This window comes from Pongo abelii, chromosome 4 (assembly GCF_028885655.2).
Source record: "Pongo abelii isolate AG06213 chromosome 4, NHGRI_mPonAbe1-v2.0_pri, whole genome shotgun sequence".
Classification (NCBI taxonomy): domain Eukaryota; kingdom Metazoa; phylum Chordata; class Mammalia; order Primates; family Hominidae; genus Pongo; species Pongo abelii.
Window position 1 is genome coordinate 123710325 of NC_071989.2, and position 22189 is coordinate 123732513.

The 22189-nt window shown below is 36.3% G+C and overlaps 1 protein-coding gene and 1 long non-coding RNA gene across 2 annotated transcripts; one reads left to right on the top strand and one right to left on the bottom strand.

Moving 5' to 3' along the window:
* Nucleotides 1–9010: 9010 nt before the first annotated feature.
* On the bottom strand, nucleotides 9011–21745 carry TMED7 (transmembrane p24 trafficking protein 7). Its single transcript, XM_024246949.3, has 3 exons — nucleotides 21164–21745; nucleotides 15940–16185; nucleotides 9011–11953 (listed from the first exon to the last, which is right to left on the bottom strand). The coding sequence occupies exons 1-3, from the start codon at nucleotides 21353–21355 to the stop codon at nucleotides 11717–11719; spliced, it is 675 nt and encodes a 224-aa protein (XP_024102717.1). The 5' UTR covers nucleotides 21356–21745; the 3' UTR covers nucleotides 9011–11716.
* Nucleotides 14646–15757, top strand: LOC129059501 (uncharacterized). Its single transcript, XR_008525444.1, has 2 exons — nucleotides 14646–14706; nucleotides 15574–15757. It is a non-coding gene; the product is annotated as an uncharacterized LOC129059501 (long non-coding RNA).
* Nucleotides 21746–22189: the final 444 nt, after the last annotated feature.

A 22189-nucleotide genomic window follows, 5' to 3' on the forward strand; every position in this document is an offset into this window, starting at 1 on the left:
AGAACAAAATGGAAAATTTGTAGAAGATCTGTCAGTGAGACTTACAGATAACCCTCTTGGCGTGGTGAGGGCATGTGAAGATATTCATGTCCACGTGCCTAACAGGATGCATCAGTTGCAGAAGATTTTCAGTAATAAGGGGAACAAGATGAATTGTCTGGTAGATGTCAGTCTTTTTCTCCAGCCAACCCAGGGCTTGGTTAATGGGCCCATGTACCAAGTAGCTATCAAAGCAGTGACAGAGGTTCAATAGTATGGTCTTCTCCTTACCTACACTATTTGGCTACTATCATTGCTGAGTGTCCAACCTGGCAACAATGTGGAGTGTGACTACATTTCCAAGGCTGCGTTCCTAATATGGCATTATTCTCAATGAGACTTGCTGGCAACCCGGTAACATGATGGTTACATTGGGCAATTTCCGTAAGAAATAGGTAGCACTTTGTCTTCACAAAGATAATTCACATTCAAGGTATGAATCTGCATTCTCTGCCTGCAGTGTTTCCACTGGCACTAATATTCTTCACATTTCTGAAGGTTTTATCCATTGCATAGGAATCCCAAAAACATTTCTTCCAACCAGGTACACAGTTTATGGCAATGGAAGTGAATTCAATGGTTTTAACACATGCTTTATCTCCTAAAGTAGCTAGCTTGATAGAACAGCTTAGTGGCAAAATGAGAGCTCGGTTACAGAGATATCTGGGAGGCAACATCATGAAAAGGTAGGGTGGTGTCCTATAGAATGTGGTATATTAATTTAATAAGCAGTCAATATATGGAGCTGTCTCCCCACTACCAGGATGCACAGGTCTCAGAGCCAAAGGGTGGAAGGAGTGTTTCTGTTCAATAGTATACCTAAGAATCTACATGAATAATTTTTGCTTCCCAATCCCAAAATGTTGGGCTTGGTGGGTTTAGAAATTCTAGAGTCTAAGAGTAGAACACTTCCTTCAGGAAAAAGAATCATGTTTTGATGATTTAGGAGCCGAGACTGGCCCTGGCCTTTTGAGGTTCCTCATGCCATTAAACTAACAGAAAAGCAGCTCAATGGACTGGCCAAGGGTAGCTAATTTCAGTTATCAGAGGAAAACTGTGTTTCTGTTATACAATGGAAACAAGAAGGCTATATCTGGAAACTAGGAAATTCACTGGAATGCCTCTTAGTGCTAACAGTCCTAGTCAGTGGAAAACTGCAGCAACCCAGTAAAGACAGGCCTATCAACGGCTCAATTCTGTAGAAAGGAAGGTTTAGGTCACTTCATTAGACAAAGAATCCCATCTAGTCAAAATCCTGGAGGAAGGTAAGAAGAAGGATTACTAAGCTTGATGATGGTACTTTATTCCCCCAGAAATAAAACCAAAAGATGGTTTACTAGGATGTTCAAAATCAATAAACTTCTAGCCAGATAAGTCAAGAAAAAAGAGAGGAGATGCAAATTATCAATATTAGAAATGAGAGAGGTGACATGACATTCCAGTTGTTAAAAGGTTACTAAGGAAAGATTATGAACAACTTCATGCCAGCAAATTCAACAATTTATATGAAATGGAAAAAATCCTTAAAAGACAAAGAGTCAAGATGAAACAGATTATTTTAAAAGCCCTAAATCTATCAAAGAAATTAAGGTGTAGTGAAAAATGTTCCCACAAAGAAAACTTCATGTCCAGGTGACTTCAATGGTGAACTCTACCAAAACATTTAAGGAAGAAATAATACCAATCCTACACATACTCTTCAAAAAAATTCAAAAGGAGGGAATACCTCTGAAATCATTCTATTAAGCCAGCATTAGTATCATACTAATCAGACAAAAGACATTACAAAAACAGAAAACTACAGACCAACGTCTCTCATGGATACAGATGTAAGATTCTAAACAAAATTTGAACAAATCAATGATGGTTGAGAATTTTCTAGAACTGACGTATCAACCCACAGATCCAAGATGCCAAACAAAGGCTAAGTGGGAAAATACAATAAAATCCTCATATACAACATAATGAAACTCAAAAAAAAAAAAATTTAATTACAAAGAGAAAATCCTGAAAGCAGCCAGAGGGAAAAAAAAATGGATTAGTCTAAATGGAGCAAAAGACTGACAGGTGACTTCTTCCCAGTAACAGTGGAAGTCAGAATACAAGGGAAAGTTATCTTTACCTTTCCAGATAACCATCCATTTCAAGGGGGGAAAAAAAAAGTCCTTCAAAAAGAAGGCAAAATAACGACATTTCAAAAAACAAGAACAAAGTAAATGTGCCACCAGGTGACCTGCACTAAAGTAAATTCTAAACATATACTCAGGCAAAAGAAAAATTACTCCAGATAGAAGCTCAAAGACACAGCAAAGAATGGAGAGTAAGAAAGGTGACAAATTTGTGGGTAAATCTAAGTCAATATTAACTATATAAAACAATAGTAATAACTTACATTTAAAGAGATACAACATATGTGACAACCACATATATAAGCTGGGAGGAAAGTAAATGGAATTAAAGTGTTCTAAGGCTACTGCACTGCCCAGAAGTCAGGGCGAGTTTAGGCGTTGATAAGTCAGAGATGCATAATGAAATTTCTAGAATAACCATGAACAGAAATATATACAACATCCAATCTAAAAGGTAGAGGAAAAAAAGGAGTAACAAAAACAGAACTATCAAAAAAAAAAAAAAAAGTAGAAAAAAAGGAACATAGAACAGATAGGACACATACTAATAGTAACAACAATATGATATAAACAAGAGACATCTCTAAAAACTAAATATACATAAAGGCTGAAAGTAAAACTGTGGAAAATGATATACGACACAAGTGCTAGCCAAACGAAAGCTGGTATAGCTACATTAATATCAAATAAAATTAATTTTAAGGCAAAATTTATTAGTGGAAATAAAGATAATTTTGTAATGATAAAGCTTCTTTCAATTAACCTGGAAAATATAACAATTATACATTTGTAGCCCAATACAAAATAGAAAGAGAGAGAAATTGAAAGAAGCACACAAACACATCTAAAATCATGCTAGCTACATTTTAACACAATTCTCTTAGTAATCAAGAGATATATACCAAAAACAAAAAAATCATCACTAAGGATACTGAAGACTTGAAAATTAATGAACATGACTAAAATGATTAATGAACATAAATAACTGTAGAACTTTCTTTTCAAGCACCCTAAAATTTATAAAAACCAGCCACTTATTATGCCATAAAGCAACTGTTAACACATTTCAAAGAATTTAAATCATATAGAGAATATATCCTCTGATCACAATTCAATTATGTTAAAAATCAACAATAAAGGAAAACTTAAATATTCATGTTTGGAAATTATAGTTCCAAATAGTATCTATGGATCAAAGTAGTAATGATAATGAAATAAAATCTTTGCAGTTAGTGAATAACTAAAATGCTAGATATTGAGACTTGTAGAATGGAGTTAGTAGTAGGCAGAATTCTAAGATGGTTCCTGAAATCTTTCCCAAGCCCCATATCCATACCTTTGTGTGGACAACACCTGTTACATTTACTAAGCGAATATGGCAAAAGTGAAAGGATTTTGCAGATGCAATTAAGGTGCCTATTTAGTTGACTCTGACTTAATCGAAAGGGAGATTATCCCAGGTGACTCTGACCTAACCAAGTGAACTCTTTCTGGCCTTCTCTGAAACAGATTCTAGTCAGAAGTTCTGCTGACCTTAAAAAGGCATGTCATGTTACACTGCTTATATAAAAGAGCAGCCCTAAGTAGCTGAGGACCTCAGTTCTACAGCTTCAAGGAACTAAGTTTTATCAACAATCTGATTAATTTAGAAGAGAACTGTGAGCTCCAGATGACAACGCAGTTCAGCTGACTTCACTGCAGCCTTGTGAGACCCTAAACAGAGGACCCAGTTAAGCCATGCTGAAACTCTTAACCCCAAGAAATTGTGAGATAATAAAATTATGCTGTTATAAACCAGTAAACCTGCGGTAATTTGTTACCCAGCATAGAAAACTAACGCAAGAGATAAAGTAGCATTTGTATGGAAATCTATAGCTTTAAATATGTAAATCAGAATAGAAAGATGAAAATTTGAGGAGCTAACCATCCACTACAATAATATGACATATTAACATAGAAAAGAAAAAGTTGAAATCAATAAAATAGAGAAAAATATAACAAAGAAGAAAAACAAAAATATTGGCTTCTTTGTAAAGCAAAAACAATAAATATGATAAATCTCTGGCAAGACTAGTCAAGGAAAAAAGATACAAACAATCTCAGATACAATATAAGCAATACAAAGGGTACCATCCTTACAGATCTGGCACATTAAGTGTACAGGAAAAACACAGTGCTAACAAATTTGAAAGTGTAGACGTAATGGAAAGAGTCATAGGAATATGCAATCTACCAACATTACACAACAGAAAAGCTGAACCTTATTAATAAAAAGAAATTGAATCAGCATCCTATAAAGAAGACACCAGGCCCCAAACAGACTTCATCTATGATTTCTAATAAACATTCAAGGAAGAAGTAATGTAAATGTTATATACAAGCTCTCCCAGAAAACAAGAAAAGAAAGCCAGTTTCCAACTCACTTTATACAGCTAAAACAGCCTTGATATTAAGCCAAAATTTTAAAACAAATCCAGCTGTTAAAAGCAGTCAAACCACATCGTGGCCAGGTTTTTTTTACCCTAGGAAGAGAAGGTTGGCTTAACAATAGGAATCCAATTCATGTAACTGACTACATTCAGAGAATAAAGGCAGAAAAATCATGATTTTTCTCAATAGAGCTTTTTGAAAATTCAAAATTTTATATCATTTATGATTATAAAACTCTTAGCAAATAACAATAGGTGGGAAATTTCTAAATTTAATAAAAATACCATAAAATGCTTAAAGAATACTTTGAAAGCATTCCCAGAGAACAGGAACAAAACAAGAATGCCTACACATGACCTATTCAACATTATACTGGAGGTCCCTGCAAATGTAATTAGGCAAGAAAAAGAAAAGGAGAATAGAAAGACAAATTTGTCATTACTTACAGAAAGTTCAAAAGAATCTACAGATAAATTACTAGACTCTAAAAAAGATTTTTGCAAGGTTGAATAGAAAAAGCAATTTAAAAAGTATCCCCACATATGAACAAAAAATTAAAAACTTAAAAGATATCATTTATGATAGCATCAAAAAGATACAAGATTAACAAAATATATGTATGCAGTATTTCTATGAAGAAAATTATAAGACTTTATTCAAAGATACAATGGAAAGACATTAACTCACCAACAAATGCACTATTATAAAGAATTTGTTCACAGATAAAATACAATCCCAATCAAAATCCTAACAATTTTGTTTTGTTGAAATTCTAAAATTTGTATAAAAGTGCAAAGAACTGATCACAGCCAAAATCTTGAAGAACAAGGTATAAAAAGACTTATTTTACCAAATATCAAGACTTCTAAAAGCTTTAGTAGTTAAGACAGTGTGTTACTGATATATGGGCAAATTGATCAATGGAATAAAAGAGAGCCCAGAAATAGACTCATGTAAATATGAGCATTTCATAGATGACAGAAATGGCATGTTCAACCAACTGAGAAAGATGACTTTTCAAGAAACAAGGGAAAAAAAAAGGACCTGGATACCTACCTAACCCATAAAACAAAATTCAATTTGAGTGGAAGACAAAGCTACACATATTTTAGAACACAGTACAGAAGATATTCATGACCTAAGGAGAGGGAAGTATTTTTTAAATAAGACACAAAAACACCAAAAAATAGAGAAAAAGATGGATACATTTCACTAGGAGCAGAAAGATAAATAACTGTGAGAAGATATTTGAAATAGTTATAACCAAATGATTAAGTAGTCTCAGTATATGAAGGAATTTTATTAACCAAAAAGTCAATAAAATTTTTAAAAATGGGCAAAAGATTTAAACAGCAACTTTGCAAAAAGGGAAAATCCAAATGGTAAATAAATTTGTAGAAAAAATAATCAACCTCATGGAAATGCAAATTAAGCAACGAGGTACCATTACAAGCCTAGATTTTCCAAAGTTTTAAAGTCTAACAGTACCAAATGTGGAACGTTTTAATGCTGCTGGTGAAAGCACTAATTACTTTGGAAAAGTTAGGTATTACCTAGTTAATTTGAAGATATACATATCCTATGACCCACCAATTCCATTGCTGGATGTATTCTCAAGAGATCATACACATGTACAACCTGACATATATACAAGAATGTTTATAGTGGCTTTGTTCAAAATAGCAAAAAAGGAGGAATGATCCAAATGCCTTCATGGAAGAAATACATAGTCGTGGTATGTTAATAATAAACACAGTAACCAAAACTATAGCCATATACATCATCAGGGATGGCACTAAATGTTCAGCAAGTCACAAAAAAGTGACATTTCTATTTATTAAATAGAATTTAATACTTTATTAAATTTTATTAATGTTTACTTCTACCTGTTTAGACAATTTTTAAGGAATGTAGACATCAGTACTACTCGAAGTGTGGTCCCATATTGATCCCATATTGATCAATTGTCATTGGTTGATGGAGAGTTAAGCACATAAAGTGAGCAAACATGCATAAACATCTAGAAATGCTGACAGTAAACTGACAGTGCCAATGCATTCAAGTACATGATTTTGTATTTACAAAAGTATCACTTTATGATGGTTTAGAAATTATGTTTTAAAAAGTGTGAGAACTAGTATACTTAATTGGTAAAAATACAAAGAAAAGATTATTTGCATTACAAGCAGAATATTGGTTTTCTCTCTTGGGGTGATTCAGGAAACTGACCAGGAAAGGATACATAGGAGCTTTCTAAGGTATTGGCAATGTACATTTCTTAACCTGAGCATTGGGTATATGAGTATCTGTTTTATAACTTTATTTCTCATTAAATTGTACATGCTGAATGCTCTCTTCTATATGATTTCACAAATGTAAAAGTGTAAAAATTTGTTATAGACAGTACAATACCAATTTCTTTAAACAATACACAAATATCTATAAAAATAACTGAAATACACCAAAAAGAATGATGAAATTCTGGGTAGACTTTGTTCTTTGAACCATTATTAATCAAATTCTTATGCTGTTGCCTTTTCAAGATAGTAGTGATCATTAGGAATCATCCAGCACTAAAAACAGAGTATGCCAGACCAGTGTCACTTTTGTATCTAAATTTCAGCAAGGAAGCTGATTCCTAATGATAAAAATAGGATAACATCCTTGTATTTTCCTCCAGAATTTGGAAACTCCTGAGATGGAGAAGTTACTCAGGAGATCAAACATCACCTTTATTGTTAGCAAAATTAAAGAATATGTCTTTCAATCTGTAGCAACAGGGACTGGTTAATACCCATATCCCTAAACTGGAGATTAAACCACTCAATTACTGGCATAGTCGCATAACTAGGGCTTCCGCTGTGGGGAGATGATGTAAAACTCCCTAAGAAATAAGTCTTTGGACCTATATATTCTCTTCTTCCTCTAGCACCCTGTAAATATCTTAAGACCCTTAGAGTCCACTCTGCTTCATTACCTGTGTAACATTAGTTGCTCATACAGCTATCCTATCTACACCATCTAGGTTATGTTCCTGGAGGTCAGACTGTCTTATTCATTTTTTTTTTTTGAGACCGAGTCCCCTCTGTCGCCCAGGCTGGACTGCAGCGGTGCAGTCTCGGCTCACTTCAACCTCCGCCTCCCGGGTTCAAGTGATTCTCCTGTCTCAGCCTCCCAAGTAGCTGAGATTACAGGCATGCGCCACCATGCCCCACTATTTTTTGTATTTTTAGTAGAGACAGGGTTTCACCATGTTGGCCAGGCTGAACGCCTAACCTCAGGTGATCTGCCCACCTTGACCTCTAACAGTGCTGGGATTACAGGCATGAGCCACCGTGCCCAGCCGGTTTTATTCATTTTCGAAATTTCTAGCAGACCATTATGTGCATGATAGACATTCAAACACTATCATATTTATGTCATGTATTGTTCATGTAAGAGCCACATGAATAGAAACCATTGTAAGGACTTTAGGAACTAAACAAAGATCAAGAGACCAGAATTAGACTAATGATAAAAATATAATTACTAAGTGCTTGTATATGCTAGGCACTGATCCTCAGTGTTTAATAAACATCTCATTCTCATTATACCAGATGGCATCACCTTAGCAGCAGATGGAAAACAGAAATATATAGTTAATAAAATCCAAAGTCACACAACCATGACTTGAACTTGGCTGTGACTCCAAAGCCAAAGCACTGAACCGCTACTGAGCTGTAGTGAAATCAAGATAGCTAAGCCTTCAGAGATCTATCCTTAATTGGTTTTTTGTAAGGCAATATTGCATAGTGCTTGAGAAAGAGGGCTCTGGAGCCAGACTGCTACGGTTCATATTCAAACTCTGCTAATATACTGTGTGATATGAGATTTCTTAACCCCTCTATTCCTCAGTTTCCTCATCTGTAAAATGGAAATAATACCTTTATTTCATAGAATCATTGCAAAGATTAAATGTGTCAATACAAATACTCAGCACAGCACCTAGCACAAGGTAGGCATTCAATAAATGTTAACCTATATTTATAGTTATTTCCCTGTTGTTTTTGGAGAATTGTGCCCAGGAACCAGACTGTCCCCTCTGACTACATTATTAAGAAAAACATTGATACAACTGGGTAATATACAAACTGAAGGTAATTTACTTAAAAATTAAGAACTCTTTAGAGCAACTGATGATTTAACTGCTTTTCACCTACACAAACTTTCAGTAAGGAATGCAAAGAGAAGGTTACAAATTAGGCAGTACAGAGGTGGTATTTCTCTTTCACCTTCTTTCTTCGACAGTCCCTCAGATATTTTAATAAAATACCATATAAATAAGCACTCTCATTACAGAACTGTACTCCAGGCTTTAAGTTTATAAGGAGCTTTAGAAAGATTTAAATCCTGACAGAAACAAGTGAAGTCAGTTTGTTGAAAGATTTTTTTTTTATTCTACAAGAAATTGGTAGGTGCAATCCTGTTGAAATTTCTTTTCAAAAGTAAATGAAAAACCCCTCTGAATTATTTATATATTAATTTAATGTTTTGAAAACAATAGTCATAGGGCCTGCTTTGTCCTATTCAACTATAAATGTTACACATTTACAAACTGAAACAAAAATGCATAGTACAGAGATTTAAATGAAATCTTTGAAAGAATAAATTTGCTTTTCAGTCCACTGTATTTTCAAAATTGATTATCACCAAGCTTGGATGAAAGCTGTGAACCACAAACCATTTGTTTCTTTAATAGAAAAAAGAATGTGTAGATTATTAGCAAAGTAATACCTTAAAATGTATCTTCACATAGTTGAAATTTTAGTATAAACTTGTATATCAAGTTGCTTTCCATTATTTATTCTACTTTAAAAATATATACAACTATGATGTTCAAATATGTATTCTGAGCCATTATGTCCAAACATAAATATTTGGGAAATTCAAACTGCTGCAACAAGTTAGGAAAGGATTAAGGAAAAATGATGAGCTACAAATTATGTAGTTGGAGGAAGAAAAAAAATGTTACTTAGCATTTATGTCTGGATACGTATGTATTTTCTAATTTACATATACATATCCAGTTGAGTATAGACAACCATCAAAATGTAACCAGTTACACAGAGACTAGACTAAGCCCACACTATTTTCTATAACAGGTAACAGTAGTGATTTCAAAAATTTTAATATCTCAATAGTTTCACCAAAAATTATTTGTGGTAATATGCTAATATTCTGAAGTTTTGAGAGGCACAGATTAAATGAGTGCACTATCTATGCCAAACTCAGCAAGTCTATAACTTACTGTTTAATTATGGTATAAGTATCTGAACACAATAGCATAGAGAGGCAACTAGAAAAGGACATTTTACATATGCCCATGCTGATCAATCACATTAACATCAGTGCTTAAACCTTTCAAATTTAAATATAAAGGGACACTTACAAAGCCGCAAGACAACTTCAGTACAAAAACCCAAATTGATAAATCCGCAAAATCTTAAACTTCTTAATCCATTGATAAATATTAAGGAGTAGCTGGTCCTCAAACATCGTAAAACATTAAAGGGTTGAAAACATGTTCACCCTTTGCTATACTGCGGCATCTGAAATTATCAAGCATGACAACTTGAATTTGTTTTGCTCTTCCATGCAAGACGTATATATATGCATTTTAAGATAGCTTAGAATTAAGAGTTAACTTCTAGTCAGTATTGGTAAGTGACTAGGACGGCTATCCAATCAGTATTCTATGGTATCACATATCAAAGTCTCTACAATATTACAGTCTTGTCTTGTTCAGAACTCATCACTTTTGGGTAGGGAAGAGAGGCATGGCAGAAAAGCAGTTGCAATTAAAAAAAAACAGCAGAAAAGCTTTAAATATCTATATAATTTTGAATCATCTTGTATTCTATCAGATAACACTTGGAACAAAATCTTATTTCAATCAGCTCAATCTCTACAAGTTATAAGATGCAAACACAATGTAAACCCTATAGTCTACAGAATACGCACTATTTAATACTCATTAAATAAAGAAAAGTCAATGAAGATTACCAAATAGGAAACACATAGCATTCTAAATTTTTCAGTCACTTTAGGGTAGCTAACCAGAAACTACAGAAATAAAATATGCAAGACAAAAAAAAGAAAAAAGGAGAGCAACTAACTTTTCAGTGCATCACACCCATGAGGATAAAATGTATGGCACTTATGTGTGAGACTAATACTAACAATTGTTAATTTAAGCTGGGAATGACTCAGACATTAAAGTCATATAAGGGCAAGAGCCAGCCAATTAAAATGTTAAAATTAAACATATCACCTTTTTTCCTTGTAAAAGCACTGAAAATGTAATGAGTACGGGTAACTCACTAAAAATTTTCCTATTGCATTTGCCCCCATTGTAGTGTCTTAAATTATTCTGTAATATTTCTACCTGTTACAAACAGTCTGATATTTAAGGCCTGTATAAACTCTTTTATGCTACTGAAACTACTGTTTTCTTTGTGCTACAAATGCCTTTATGAAAAAATAGCATAGCTGGTTATAAATCATAAACCCCAAAAACAAAAGTGACATTTTCTAAGCTAGTGAGAAATAAATTTTACCATTATGTATCAATATTAACTAACATTCCTATGGTAGATTTATTTTTCCTCCATAAAATTGAACAGTGCAGAATAGGGCTTGGGGTACAGTTCATCACATTTGGTTTTCTTATTAACAATTAAAAGGCAAATTTTCTTCCTCCCTAACACATGTAGACATTAAATCTAAGGTTTTTAAAATATCGCCTACCTATAAGAAAAGCAGTCTTAAATGGTTAAAAGGAATCAAAATACCAAAGTTTAGTGTGCGAAGAGTAGATATAAACAACCAAGAACAGAGTAGATCATTGGTGTTGAATATTTAACATGAATAGCCCAAAATGAGTTCCAAAGTTTTTCCACCTTTACAAATAAAAAAAGGTGTCCTTTCCACAGTTTGGGAATATGCATTGTACATCCCTCCCAACAAGTGTATGAGTAAGGATTTAAAAATGTTGCCAATATTAAGTTCTTCAGTACCTAAAATTAATTAGAGGACAGCAATATTACAGTGGCAATGGTGCATCAATTCTCAAAACGTAGTTATGATCCAACACGAGTTGTGGTGGTTCTTTTATCTGAGAAAAAGCTTTTCAAAAGAAATACCTGCCCTATGCTAACCACCAGAAGAATGAGGGCTTCTCCTACTGACCAATAGGCCACTCTTGTATTTAGATCCTCTGCTCGGCTTCGGCCTTGAGCTTCTCTTAAACGGAAATGAGTCTGATAATCGATGACAGACTTCAGAGCTTCGTGAATTGAAACACAGGCGGATTCCATCTGCAGAGAAATATTTTCAGTCAGTATGTGTGATACTTTCTGTAGACTTCATCTATCATATTCAGCTTTTCTTTCAATTTGATCTCAATTCCTCTTTTGACTAACATGCTACTAAAATGGCATTCATTCATACATTTATGCCAGTTGTCCTCGCATGAAACTCCCCTGCTCATTTTCACTGGGACAACTGTTAAGGCTAGAGATCTTATGAAGCAGTTGTTCTCCCCAACTGAGATGTCACAGCCATGGCATCAGTAAGGGGGCAGATGGAACACTAAACTAACAATAGCAGAAATACTTATCAGCTAAGGTTGGTGACTACAGAATTTCCAGCCCAAGTTCTTTAAAGAAGAATTAGGAGGAAGAGAATGGCAGTGAGCTCAGCAATAATGAGAATATAAGTCAAAGCCCAAATATCTATAAAAATAAACAAAGCACAGTACAAAAAAAAGCTGAATTAGTCAAAGTTCTTTGAACTATGTTTAAAACAGCCACAACATCAAATTCATTAGTAACTTTTAAATCCGAAAGGGATGTATCAGAATAGGAATGACTTTTTTTTTTACATTTATCTATTTGTTAAATCAGTCTTTTCCCTCATGCCAATCAACTAAACCAATATGTATGTTCCCAACAGGATGCAAGTTTCAGTTTCACTGTGTAATCAATTTGTGAGCCTTTAGCTGATAACAGCTTGCCTTTTTATACATTTATTATACCATCTGTTTTGAGAAAGGTTAAATGACTAGTTTTTTTGTATACCATGGTTTAATATTTTTCTACTGCTACAAACTTAATCCTACTGGTAAAATATGTTTTATTAATATTTTATGCAACAAGCCTGTATTAACAGTTTTAAAAACAAATCTAAGTTTGTTTTAATTTTAGTTAAGGAATACAGAAAGTAGAAAATAATGTTTAATAAAGTTCTGCCACAGTAAGTATGAAAGGAATAATTATTAAAATATTCTATTAAAAGTGCTTTTAAAAAATGTAAGAAATTATGAGGCCAACAAAGTGCATTAACCTATTAGAAGAGTCAAATATTTTTGTTGTCCTTGCTTTGTTCGGGCCCCTAGGAAAGAAAAATTTGCAAAACTGTGCTAAAATGACTCCTAATTTGTGATGAGGAGCTACAGAGAGATGTGCTTCTAGCATTTCTTCGCTTTCTCTGTATTTTCAAAATGGCATATTGCCCAAGGATTCTTCACCTGGAAAGTACACATAAAGGCAAGGAGTTGACACAAATGCAGAATGTTTAGGAACTCCTTCAAGCCTGTCCATGGGGTATGGGTTAAGAACTACTGGATTAGAAAAAATCACAGAAATTAAATTACATGCATTCTACAACTTTTGAGATGTGACTTTTTTTTTTTTTTTTTGAGATGCAGTCTCGCTCTGTCACCCAGGCTGGAGTGCAATGGCGCGATCTTGGCTCACTGCAACTTCCACCTCCCAGGTTCAAGCGATTCTCCTGCCTCAGCCTCCTGAGTAGCTGGGATTACAGGTGCACTCCACCACACCCAACTAATTTTTGTATTTTTAGTAGAAACGGGGTTTTACCATGTTAGTCAGGCTGGTCTCGAACTACTGACCTCGTGATCCACCCACCTCGGCCTCCCAAAGTGCTGGGATTACAGGCGTAAACCACCACGCCTGGCCTGATATGTGATTTTTAAAAAACTTTTACAGTGAAAACTTCCATACATATTCAAAAGTATTGAGAAAAGTACAATGAACCCCCACCATGTCAATAAAGATTAACACATGGCTAATCTTGCTTCATCTACATTCCCCACGTATTTTCCCCGATTATTTTTAAAGCAAATCTCAGATATTTTATCACTTCAGCTACAAATACTTTTATACTTTATTTCTAAAAGATAACACTTTTTAAAAACATAACCCCAATAGTATTATAACACATGAAATAATTTAAAACAGTTCCTTAAAGTCAGGAAATAGTGTTCAAATTTCCCCTATTGTTTCAAAATTGGTTTTCAAATAAGAATCCAAGTAAGGTTAACACAATCATTTGGCTGATATAAGTCTTCGTTAATCTTTAGGCTTTCTTCCTTGTTTTTTCTTTTTTCCTTGCCATCTACCCCTATCCTGTGGCATTTCCCACTTCCTGGATTTTGTTGATTGCATTCCCATGTTATTCCTTTATCCTCTGTATTTCTTGTCAACTGGCATTTGGAGCTAGAGACTTGATGGAATTCAGGTGCAATGTTCTGAGTGGGAATGTCTGGTAGTCAGTGTTGTGTACTTCTTACTGCATATTATCATAAGGCACATAATGTCTAGTTAGCTCTCCATTTGTGAATGATCATTCAGTCTGATCCACTCAGTATAAAGTTCCCCATCAGCCTTTTACTTAATGGTTTTAGTAGTGACTGGTGATCACTGCCTACTCTAAATCCATCATTTTATCAACAGGTAAAAAATGGTGAGAGTAAAACTCTTATCATTTATTCTGCATTACTAGCTGGTAATTTTGTTCTGAACTTACTAGCTGGTAATTTTCAATTTTAAAGTATGAAAAGTTGCTTTATAACTATCCCTATTATATGATACATTATCTTTTTGAAAGAAAAATAAGACTGAGAAAAATAAAAAATGTAGCATGGATAAAGACGGGTATGATACTAACTGCTTTATTACCATTCATTTCTTATATTTACCCACTTAGGTTTTTAGAACAAGCCACCTTATACAAGTTAAAATTCATGAAGGAATGGATACAGGTTAAGGTAATGGCCCCAAAGAAATATCATTTTACAAAGCAAGGTGTCCTTGACACAAGACCTTAAAATAAAGAGAACATTTCTAAAATTAAGAGTATTTGAATATATCTTGCTAATTCTAACAACAGGTTTATGAATTAAGGCTTTTACACATTCTTAAAGCTGTTTCTTTCACCATGACTTAGGCCAAGAGACTAAATAGAACCTGGGAACACTAAAATACCAGTTTAAGATTTTAACAAATAAGTGGTAAATAATTCTTTTTCATGCCTAATTGAGTAACTGTTAGATATGATCTAAGCCCATACAGGTTGAGTATCCCTTATCCAAAATGTTTGGGACCAGTAGTGCTTTGAATTTCAGATTTTTTATGATTTTGGAATGTCTACATATACATAATGAGATATCTTTGTGATGGAACCCAGGTCTAGACATGAAATTCATTTATGTTTCATATATGCCTTATACATGCAGCCTTAAGGCAACTGTATATGATATTTTCAATAATGTGTCATGAGATCAGATGTACAATCTTCCACCTGTGTCATCAGGTTGGAACTAAAAAAAAGTTTTGGATTTTGAAGCATTTTGGATTTTGCCGTATTTGAACTAGAAATAAAACAGTCCTCATCAACCTAACAATAGCTGTTCACTGAGTTTAAATTTTTTACGCTTTCTCTATTTCTCCAAAATAAATCTGAATTTAGCTTTTGTAACTATTTTTGTGAGATGACTTACCATTAATCTTCAATATTTCACCTAAAGTTACAGCACAAGTTACTGTTACAGCAGCTTGAGTAACACTAAGTAATGGTATAAAGGCTATCATATGGTATTATTTATCTACTAATTTAGGCATCATTCTGCTTCCAGTTACACCAGCCTCCTGAGTATGATAGCAACATTCCTTTAGGGATTAAAGAAAATGCTTCAGAAGATTGGAACACTACTCAGCCGTCCCAAACTTCTTTTACCACTATGTTTCTACCTTAGTGATCTTCCTCCTTATTTTAATGCTTCTTTCTCTTTACAATTAAAAGTTCATAAAATCTTTCAACATTATTTTTCACTATAAAAGTCTGAAGTTCTCTGTGAAATGCCTACATGTAAGAATTAAGATAGATTTTGAAGACTGTCAGTCTCAAAATTCCATGCTCATCAGTTAGTGCATGATATTAAAGTATGCTTTTTTCCTCCTTTTAAATATACCAACATTATATTGCTGATTTTTTTATTTACCTGGGTAAGAGCACTGACTCGGTTCTCACTAGGAAACAAAGGTGGGTCTTCTCCAACTTGAAAATCAAAATATACAGTTTTATGTGTGAAAGTAGAAAATTCATTGCTGAAGCAAAATTTGTATGTCCCATTTTTGGAGGCTGTGAAGGTAAAACTATCATACTGTTTCTTCATCTCTTTGTATAACACTTTACCATCAGGATCTTCTAATCGACAATCCACATCATAGTGACCACCAGTAATCACCTGTAAGAGATTAAAAAAAAAAAGAATCACTGTGAAAAGTTTGAAAAATTAATCAGATTTAATCAGATTTCCTATGAAAATGACAATAAGGTAACGGGCAAAGGACTTTTACTATCACTGACAATTTTACATTTTTTAATTTTCACCAGTGGATGGAACTTGGGAGATTCTACTTCAACTAAACTTTACAGAAACTGAACAAGTTTCCTCCAACTTTTATTCGCTTTGAACTAGACAGACAACTGTGCTAATTAATGTAGATCTATTAGATCCCTTAATTCTCCCAGCAACCCTACAATATACTTTTTTCCTTCCATTTGACAGACTGAAAAACTGATGTTAAATAAGCGACCTATTCAAGACTATTCATCTAAGTTAAGTGGGAAAGGCAGAACCTGAACTCCAAAGTCATATTCTTAACCTCTAAGCTTACTGCCTGCAATATTTTCCTTCTGAAAATTTTCTAACCCACTTTCCTATTAGCATCATCCAAGCACACACACAGTGAAGTAACAAGGTAGGCCAATCCTTAGGATTACACCCCATTCATACTTCTATCATAGAACTTAAGCTCATTTTACTGCCAAATTACAAATAGATTGCGTTTATTAAGTTCTTTTATAGTCAGTTATATGGAATTTGATATACATTTTGTTTTGAACTACACTATAAGTTGAGTAATGGAGTGGGCTATTCTAAAAGTATATAATCATTTACAACCTTGTTTTCAGGAGAGACACATAACTGATTAAACAAAATATTGTTGAAACTCTTGTGATTAAAGCAAAAACAAAATAACATGAAGGACAAGAAGTCTGTTTATCTAGAAAGCCAGTACTTAATGGCAAACATACTGAATGGAAGCCTGGAGGTAGGTGATATGGGTCTGAACAGAACTGTGGAACTACTTTCAAGGGCTTATGCTTAATCAGTTACAATTCCAGCCATTTGGGTTGTACAGAGGAGGGAGAGATTTTTCCTGCGGTAACTGGATAAGTATTTTAAGAGACAAAAGGGGGAAAGGATTAAAGAGAAAGGCTTCCTTACATGAGAAAGAACTGAGTAGGAAGAAAGAGGGAGTGGAGAGAGGTGAACAGAGTGAACGTATACACTTGTGAAAGAGATGATGAGGAAGAGACACTGGATTGAATGAAGGGTTCCCAAACCACCATGTGATTGGGTAGCACAAGATTATTATTTTCAACCTTGAACTCTCTTGGTTAGCATACTGACATTCTAGGTCAAACTTTGGATTTAAAAGAAGGATCTGTGACCTGTGTGACCTTTCCTCACTTAAGAGAGAAGATGACTAATGAACTATGTTACAGATCATTTTGATAATCAAATGAAAATAATTATGCACTTATAAAACTGTAAAAATATGTAAATGTTAATATACAAATAAAATGTTTTGATATAAAAGTGTTTTATCAATTGGGGATTTACCCATCCCCATCCTCACCAAAAAGTCAGTAACTTTTTCTCCGGGTGAAAATAATAACTTCGTTTTGCTATACTGAATTATACATACTTGACCATTGTATTCTGAATAATCAAACACATACATACAAACCGAATAGCACCAGAACTTATCTTCACCCCACTTCTCTTCCATCAAACTTAAAACAAGTAATTTCACTTAATAGTATCCCTTTAAACCTGTCCAATCACCTACTATTGAAACTGAGGATCGTCCCAAACTAAGTGTCCCTATCTATCCATATGATCACACAAATCTCTCAATCTTTTTGCCCCTCTCAAATTCATCGCATTCCTAAACCACAATCCAGACAGGACTATTGCCACAACTTCCTAAAAGGTCTTCCCACTACCCAATATCTTCTCCCTCGAACTCAGGGTTTCTCAACCTCGGCATTATTCCCATTTTGAGCTGAATAATTCTGTGTTGTAGGAGGCTGTACGGTCCTGTGCACTGTGACACGTTAAGCAGCATACCTGGTCTCTACCTACTAGATGCAGGTAGCTGCCCTTCTCCTAACATGATGCCGAATGTCTCCTGGGAAGAAGGGGTGCCAATCTCCCCATCTTTCCTCATTTCCCATTGAGCAATCACTTAAAAACTTTTTGATAAATACCTGTGGCCTGCAGAAAAATCTAAACCTGTTAACAATGGTATACTATTCACCTGTTCTTCCTCCCAGGTAGCTTCAGAACCTCTTTTATTCACACCCTTACTCGTTCTATGTTCCTAAAATACCAGACTACCAGAAATTCTCTGAACAAGTCTTTGTTTTACATCTGCACTGACAGTGCAGTTCAATAGGCTTTGCTAAAGAAGAATCACAGGGATCAAAATGACAGTGTTTGCAAATCTACAGTTTATTACTGTAGGTTATAATGTTATAAATCTACAGTTTGTAACATTATATGACTATATATGTCTATGTAAGCTCTCTGAGGTCAGAGTCAGTCTCTGGGAGGTAGTATAATAAACTGGTTAAGAATTTAACTTGGGACTGAAAAGAGTCCCAAAAGGAAAAGAATATAAAACATCACGGCCAAAGGCTGTCTCACAGCAAGAGATCTGAAAACATCAGGTGTGGGCTCTTTTGTCTTCCTTTTGTTAGGTCTGTGGCCAGACATATACTCTCTCAGATCTGGAACCACCCAAGTGTGCAAAGAAAACACCCTGGAACCAAGGAACCCAAAATGGAGTCTTGATTGCATTTTTAAATATTTTGCTGGTCACATAGGCATATTCCTGCTATGCAGCTAGTCTCAACAACAGAGCTCTGGGTTGGGGGTGTGGTCTCACCAAGACCAGCAGCAAATCATCAATCTCACTGTTATCAATAAATAATGTTGACAAACTGGTACAAACTGCCCCCAAAGCCCTTGGACTCACAGTCACAAAGCTATTATAATAGCTTTATATTAAAGCTAATAATAATAGTTTTGTGACTATTAATACATATAACTATAGTCACAAAACTATTATTATTCAGTGTATTTCAATGCCATGCACAAATGTTAGCAATATAGCTCAGGCTAATTTCAGGCCTGCTGGAACTGTCATGAACATATCCGCCTAGGGCCCCTTCTTCTCTCCTCTGCCGCCTTGTAGAGCAATGGCTACTTATCTTGAAGACTCCGCTCTAACATCAGCTCCTCAGCTAAATGTCCCCTGATGATCCTTCTGTCTCCTGCCAGCACTATACCTAGTGTGTACCTTTATTGTTGTATTTAACATTTTATGACTATATATGTCTATGTAAGCTCTCTGAGGTCAAAGTCAGTCTCTGGGAGGTAGTATAATAAAGTGGTTAAGAATTTAACTTGGGACTGCATTACTGATTTAGCTACTTCTAAGTTTTATGCCCTTGGATCTTAGCCTATCTAAACCTCAGTTTCATCCCTAAAAAAGGAGTAAGAGCTATAACAATTTCATATTGGGTTTTCCTGAGAACATACCTGAAATGCTTAACATACTGTCTACACATAACAGACGCTAATTTGTTAGCCATTGTAGTAGTATCCTTAGCACTAATCACTGAGTCTGCATACACAAAAATCCAGGAAATGTTTATTAAATTGAGAAAACGTCGGCTTATACTTTTTATCACGATTCCTGCTATCTTCTTTTCTGTCCCCTGGTGCTAATCCATGAAGGTAAGTAAGCCTAAGGGGTCATCCTTGGCCTCCCCTCCCTGACCCACTATAGCCAAATCATCACCAAGTCCTGTTGATTCTACCTACTACCTTCTCTCCAATCCTTTCACTTTTCATTTACCCCACTGCTACCACTCTACTCCAAGCCACTATCATTTCTTGTCTAGACCGCCACAATAACCTCCTAATCAGCCTTCCACATCCACTCTGCAACATCTTACCACCACTTCTCTATCTGCACAAGTTATTATTAATGCAGCTACCAAGAATATTCTCGTCATATCACTGAACTGCTTATAACCCTCTGATGGCTTCCTATACTTTCAGGAAAAACAAATCCTTAACATGGTCAGCAAGACACTATCTGGCCTGCCCCTGCTGACCCCCTTGCTCTGGCTCCTTATTCCCAACCATACTGGACCTCTGTCTATGTCCCTGAAATTCTCAGTGTTCACTACTACCACAGGCTGTTCCCCCTCCTCCCTTACCAAGGTGTTCATAGCTCATCCTTTAAAGTTCAGCTTAAAATAATTTTCCAAAGGAAGCCTTCCTTCATGGATCCTACTTACTACTCTTAAGGCACAGTTCTGATGAATGAGCAGATACCAGTTAAGAAAAGCAGGGTGAGAGGGGAATCATGAATGATGGCAGTGACCCTATCTGTTTCGACCACTTCTGTATCACTGGCACCTAGTATTCAATAGCTACTCAAATGTTAAATGCGCCTACCCACCAAAATTGAAAGTCAGTAAAGACTGTTCTAACCAACCGAAGAAACCACATTCTGTTAAAGTTTCTTTTTTATATAATCCCAAAGATCAGAAGGGGCCTCTCATTTATCATAGCAATTCTTTCTACAACTCCCTTGGCAAATGGCCGTTCAACCTGTAATGGAGCTCTTCCAACGACAGGGACCGCATTAACCAACAGTCCTAATATTGGTAAAACTGAAAAGCAATGAAGTTAGACATTGGTAGCACTTCAAATCCAATTAAATTGGAGGTGTGGATTAGAGAGTAGAGGGTTGACACTGGGTACTATAGAGTATAAATGATTTTCTTTAAGGGAATCTTTTAAGGAAGAAAGTTCAATAGGCCTTAAAAATGAGACTGGAAAGACATGCTAAAGGGAGCATTTCTGGAATTCATATATTTTAACAACCCGTCTTAACATCTCTCACCCAAGGTTTATTAGAGTAAAGTCAAATGCTGGGCATCAGCTACCTGGAAGCGATTTTTGAATTAGCCTAAGAACGGGGAAACACGGACAGGAAAGTGCCATCCCTCAAGTTACACCCCCAATCCTGGAGCCGCGAGTTGGGGCCCAGGGACTGCTAGGCCCCTGATACCTGGAACTCCAGGGTGCACTTGGTGCCCTGAGCGATGTCCTCGTAGAAGCACTGCTTGGCGTTGTCAGGAAGCTCGAAGGTGATCTCAGAGGCGCCGCCGGGTCCAGGCACCAGTAGCAGCAGTGCGAGCAGCCTGCACCCCCAACGGCCCGCGACGGCCGCCCAGCGCTGCGCGGACCCCGGCCGCGGCATCCCGAGAAGGCGGCGGCGGCCTCAACCGAGCTGTGAGACGCAGGGTCAGGTCTGCGCGGACTCACCGCGCGCGGCAGGCCTCAGCGAAGGCCGCCCCGCAAAGATACACAGCAGAGCAGGTTCACGCCTGTGGGAGATTCCGGATCAGAGCGACCCTCCGGATTCCTGTGAGGGGCGCAGTAGGGCGCACCTGGGGAGGTGAAAGACAAGACGAAAAGGCCTGAGAGGGTCGGAAGTGGGGATTAGCCTTGGTGGGGGGGAAGGGGCGGAGCCTGAGACACCGGCTCCCGTGACCCGGATGTGTTCTCCTCCGGGGGCAGGCGTTGGAGTGCGTACGTGGAAGCCCGCGAGGCGTTGGCTCTGCCTCCGTCGCAGCCTGAGACGAGGGGCGGGGCCAGAGTCGTGGGCGGAGAGGGGCGAGGCCAGGAAACGGGGCGTGGCGGCCGCCGTGGTTACAGGCGGTTGGCGAGGGTAATTACGCTCCAATCACTGGCTTTTTTTTTTTTTTTGAGACAAGAGTCTCGTCCTGTCACCCAGGCTGGAGTGCAGTGGCGCGATCTACGCTCACTGCAACCTCCGCTGGGAACTTAGCGCTGGGGTGCATCTACGGAGTGGTAAAGGGCTCATTTTGCCCTAGGGTGCTAATCTTTGGTGGTAGAGCGCTTTGCAATTTGCAGTTTTCTCATAAGTAATAATAAATATTTGGGGGAAGCAGCTGGGCAAGGAGCCCGAATTCTAAGAGCAGACTGCAGGAGTGCTTAATCCCTGCTTTGCCACGTACTGGCTGTGTGACGTCCGGCCACTTGCTTAAATTCTCTGCCTCAGTCTGTATCT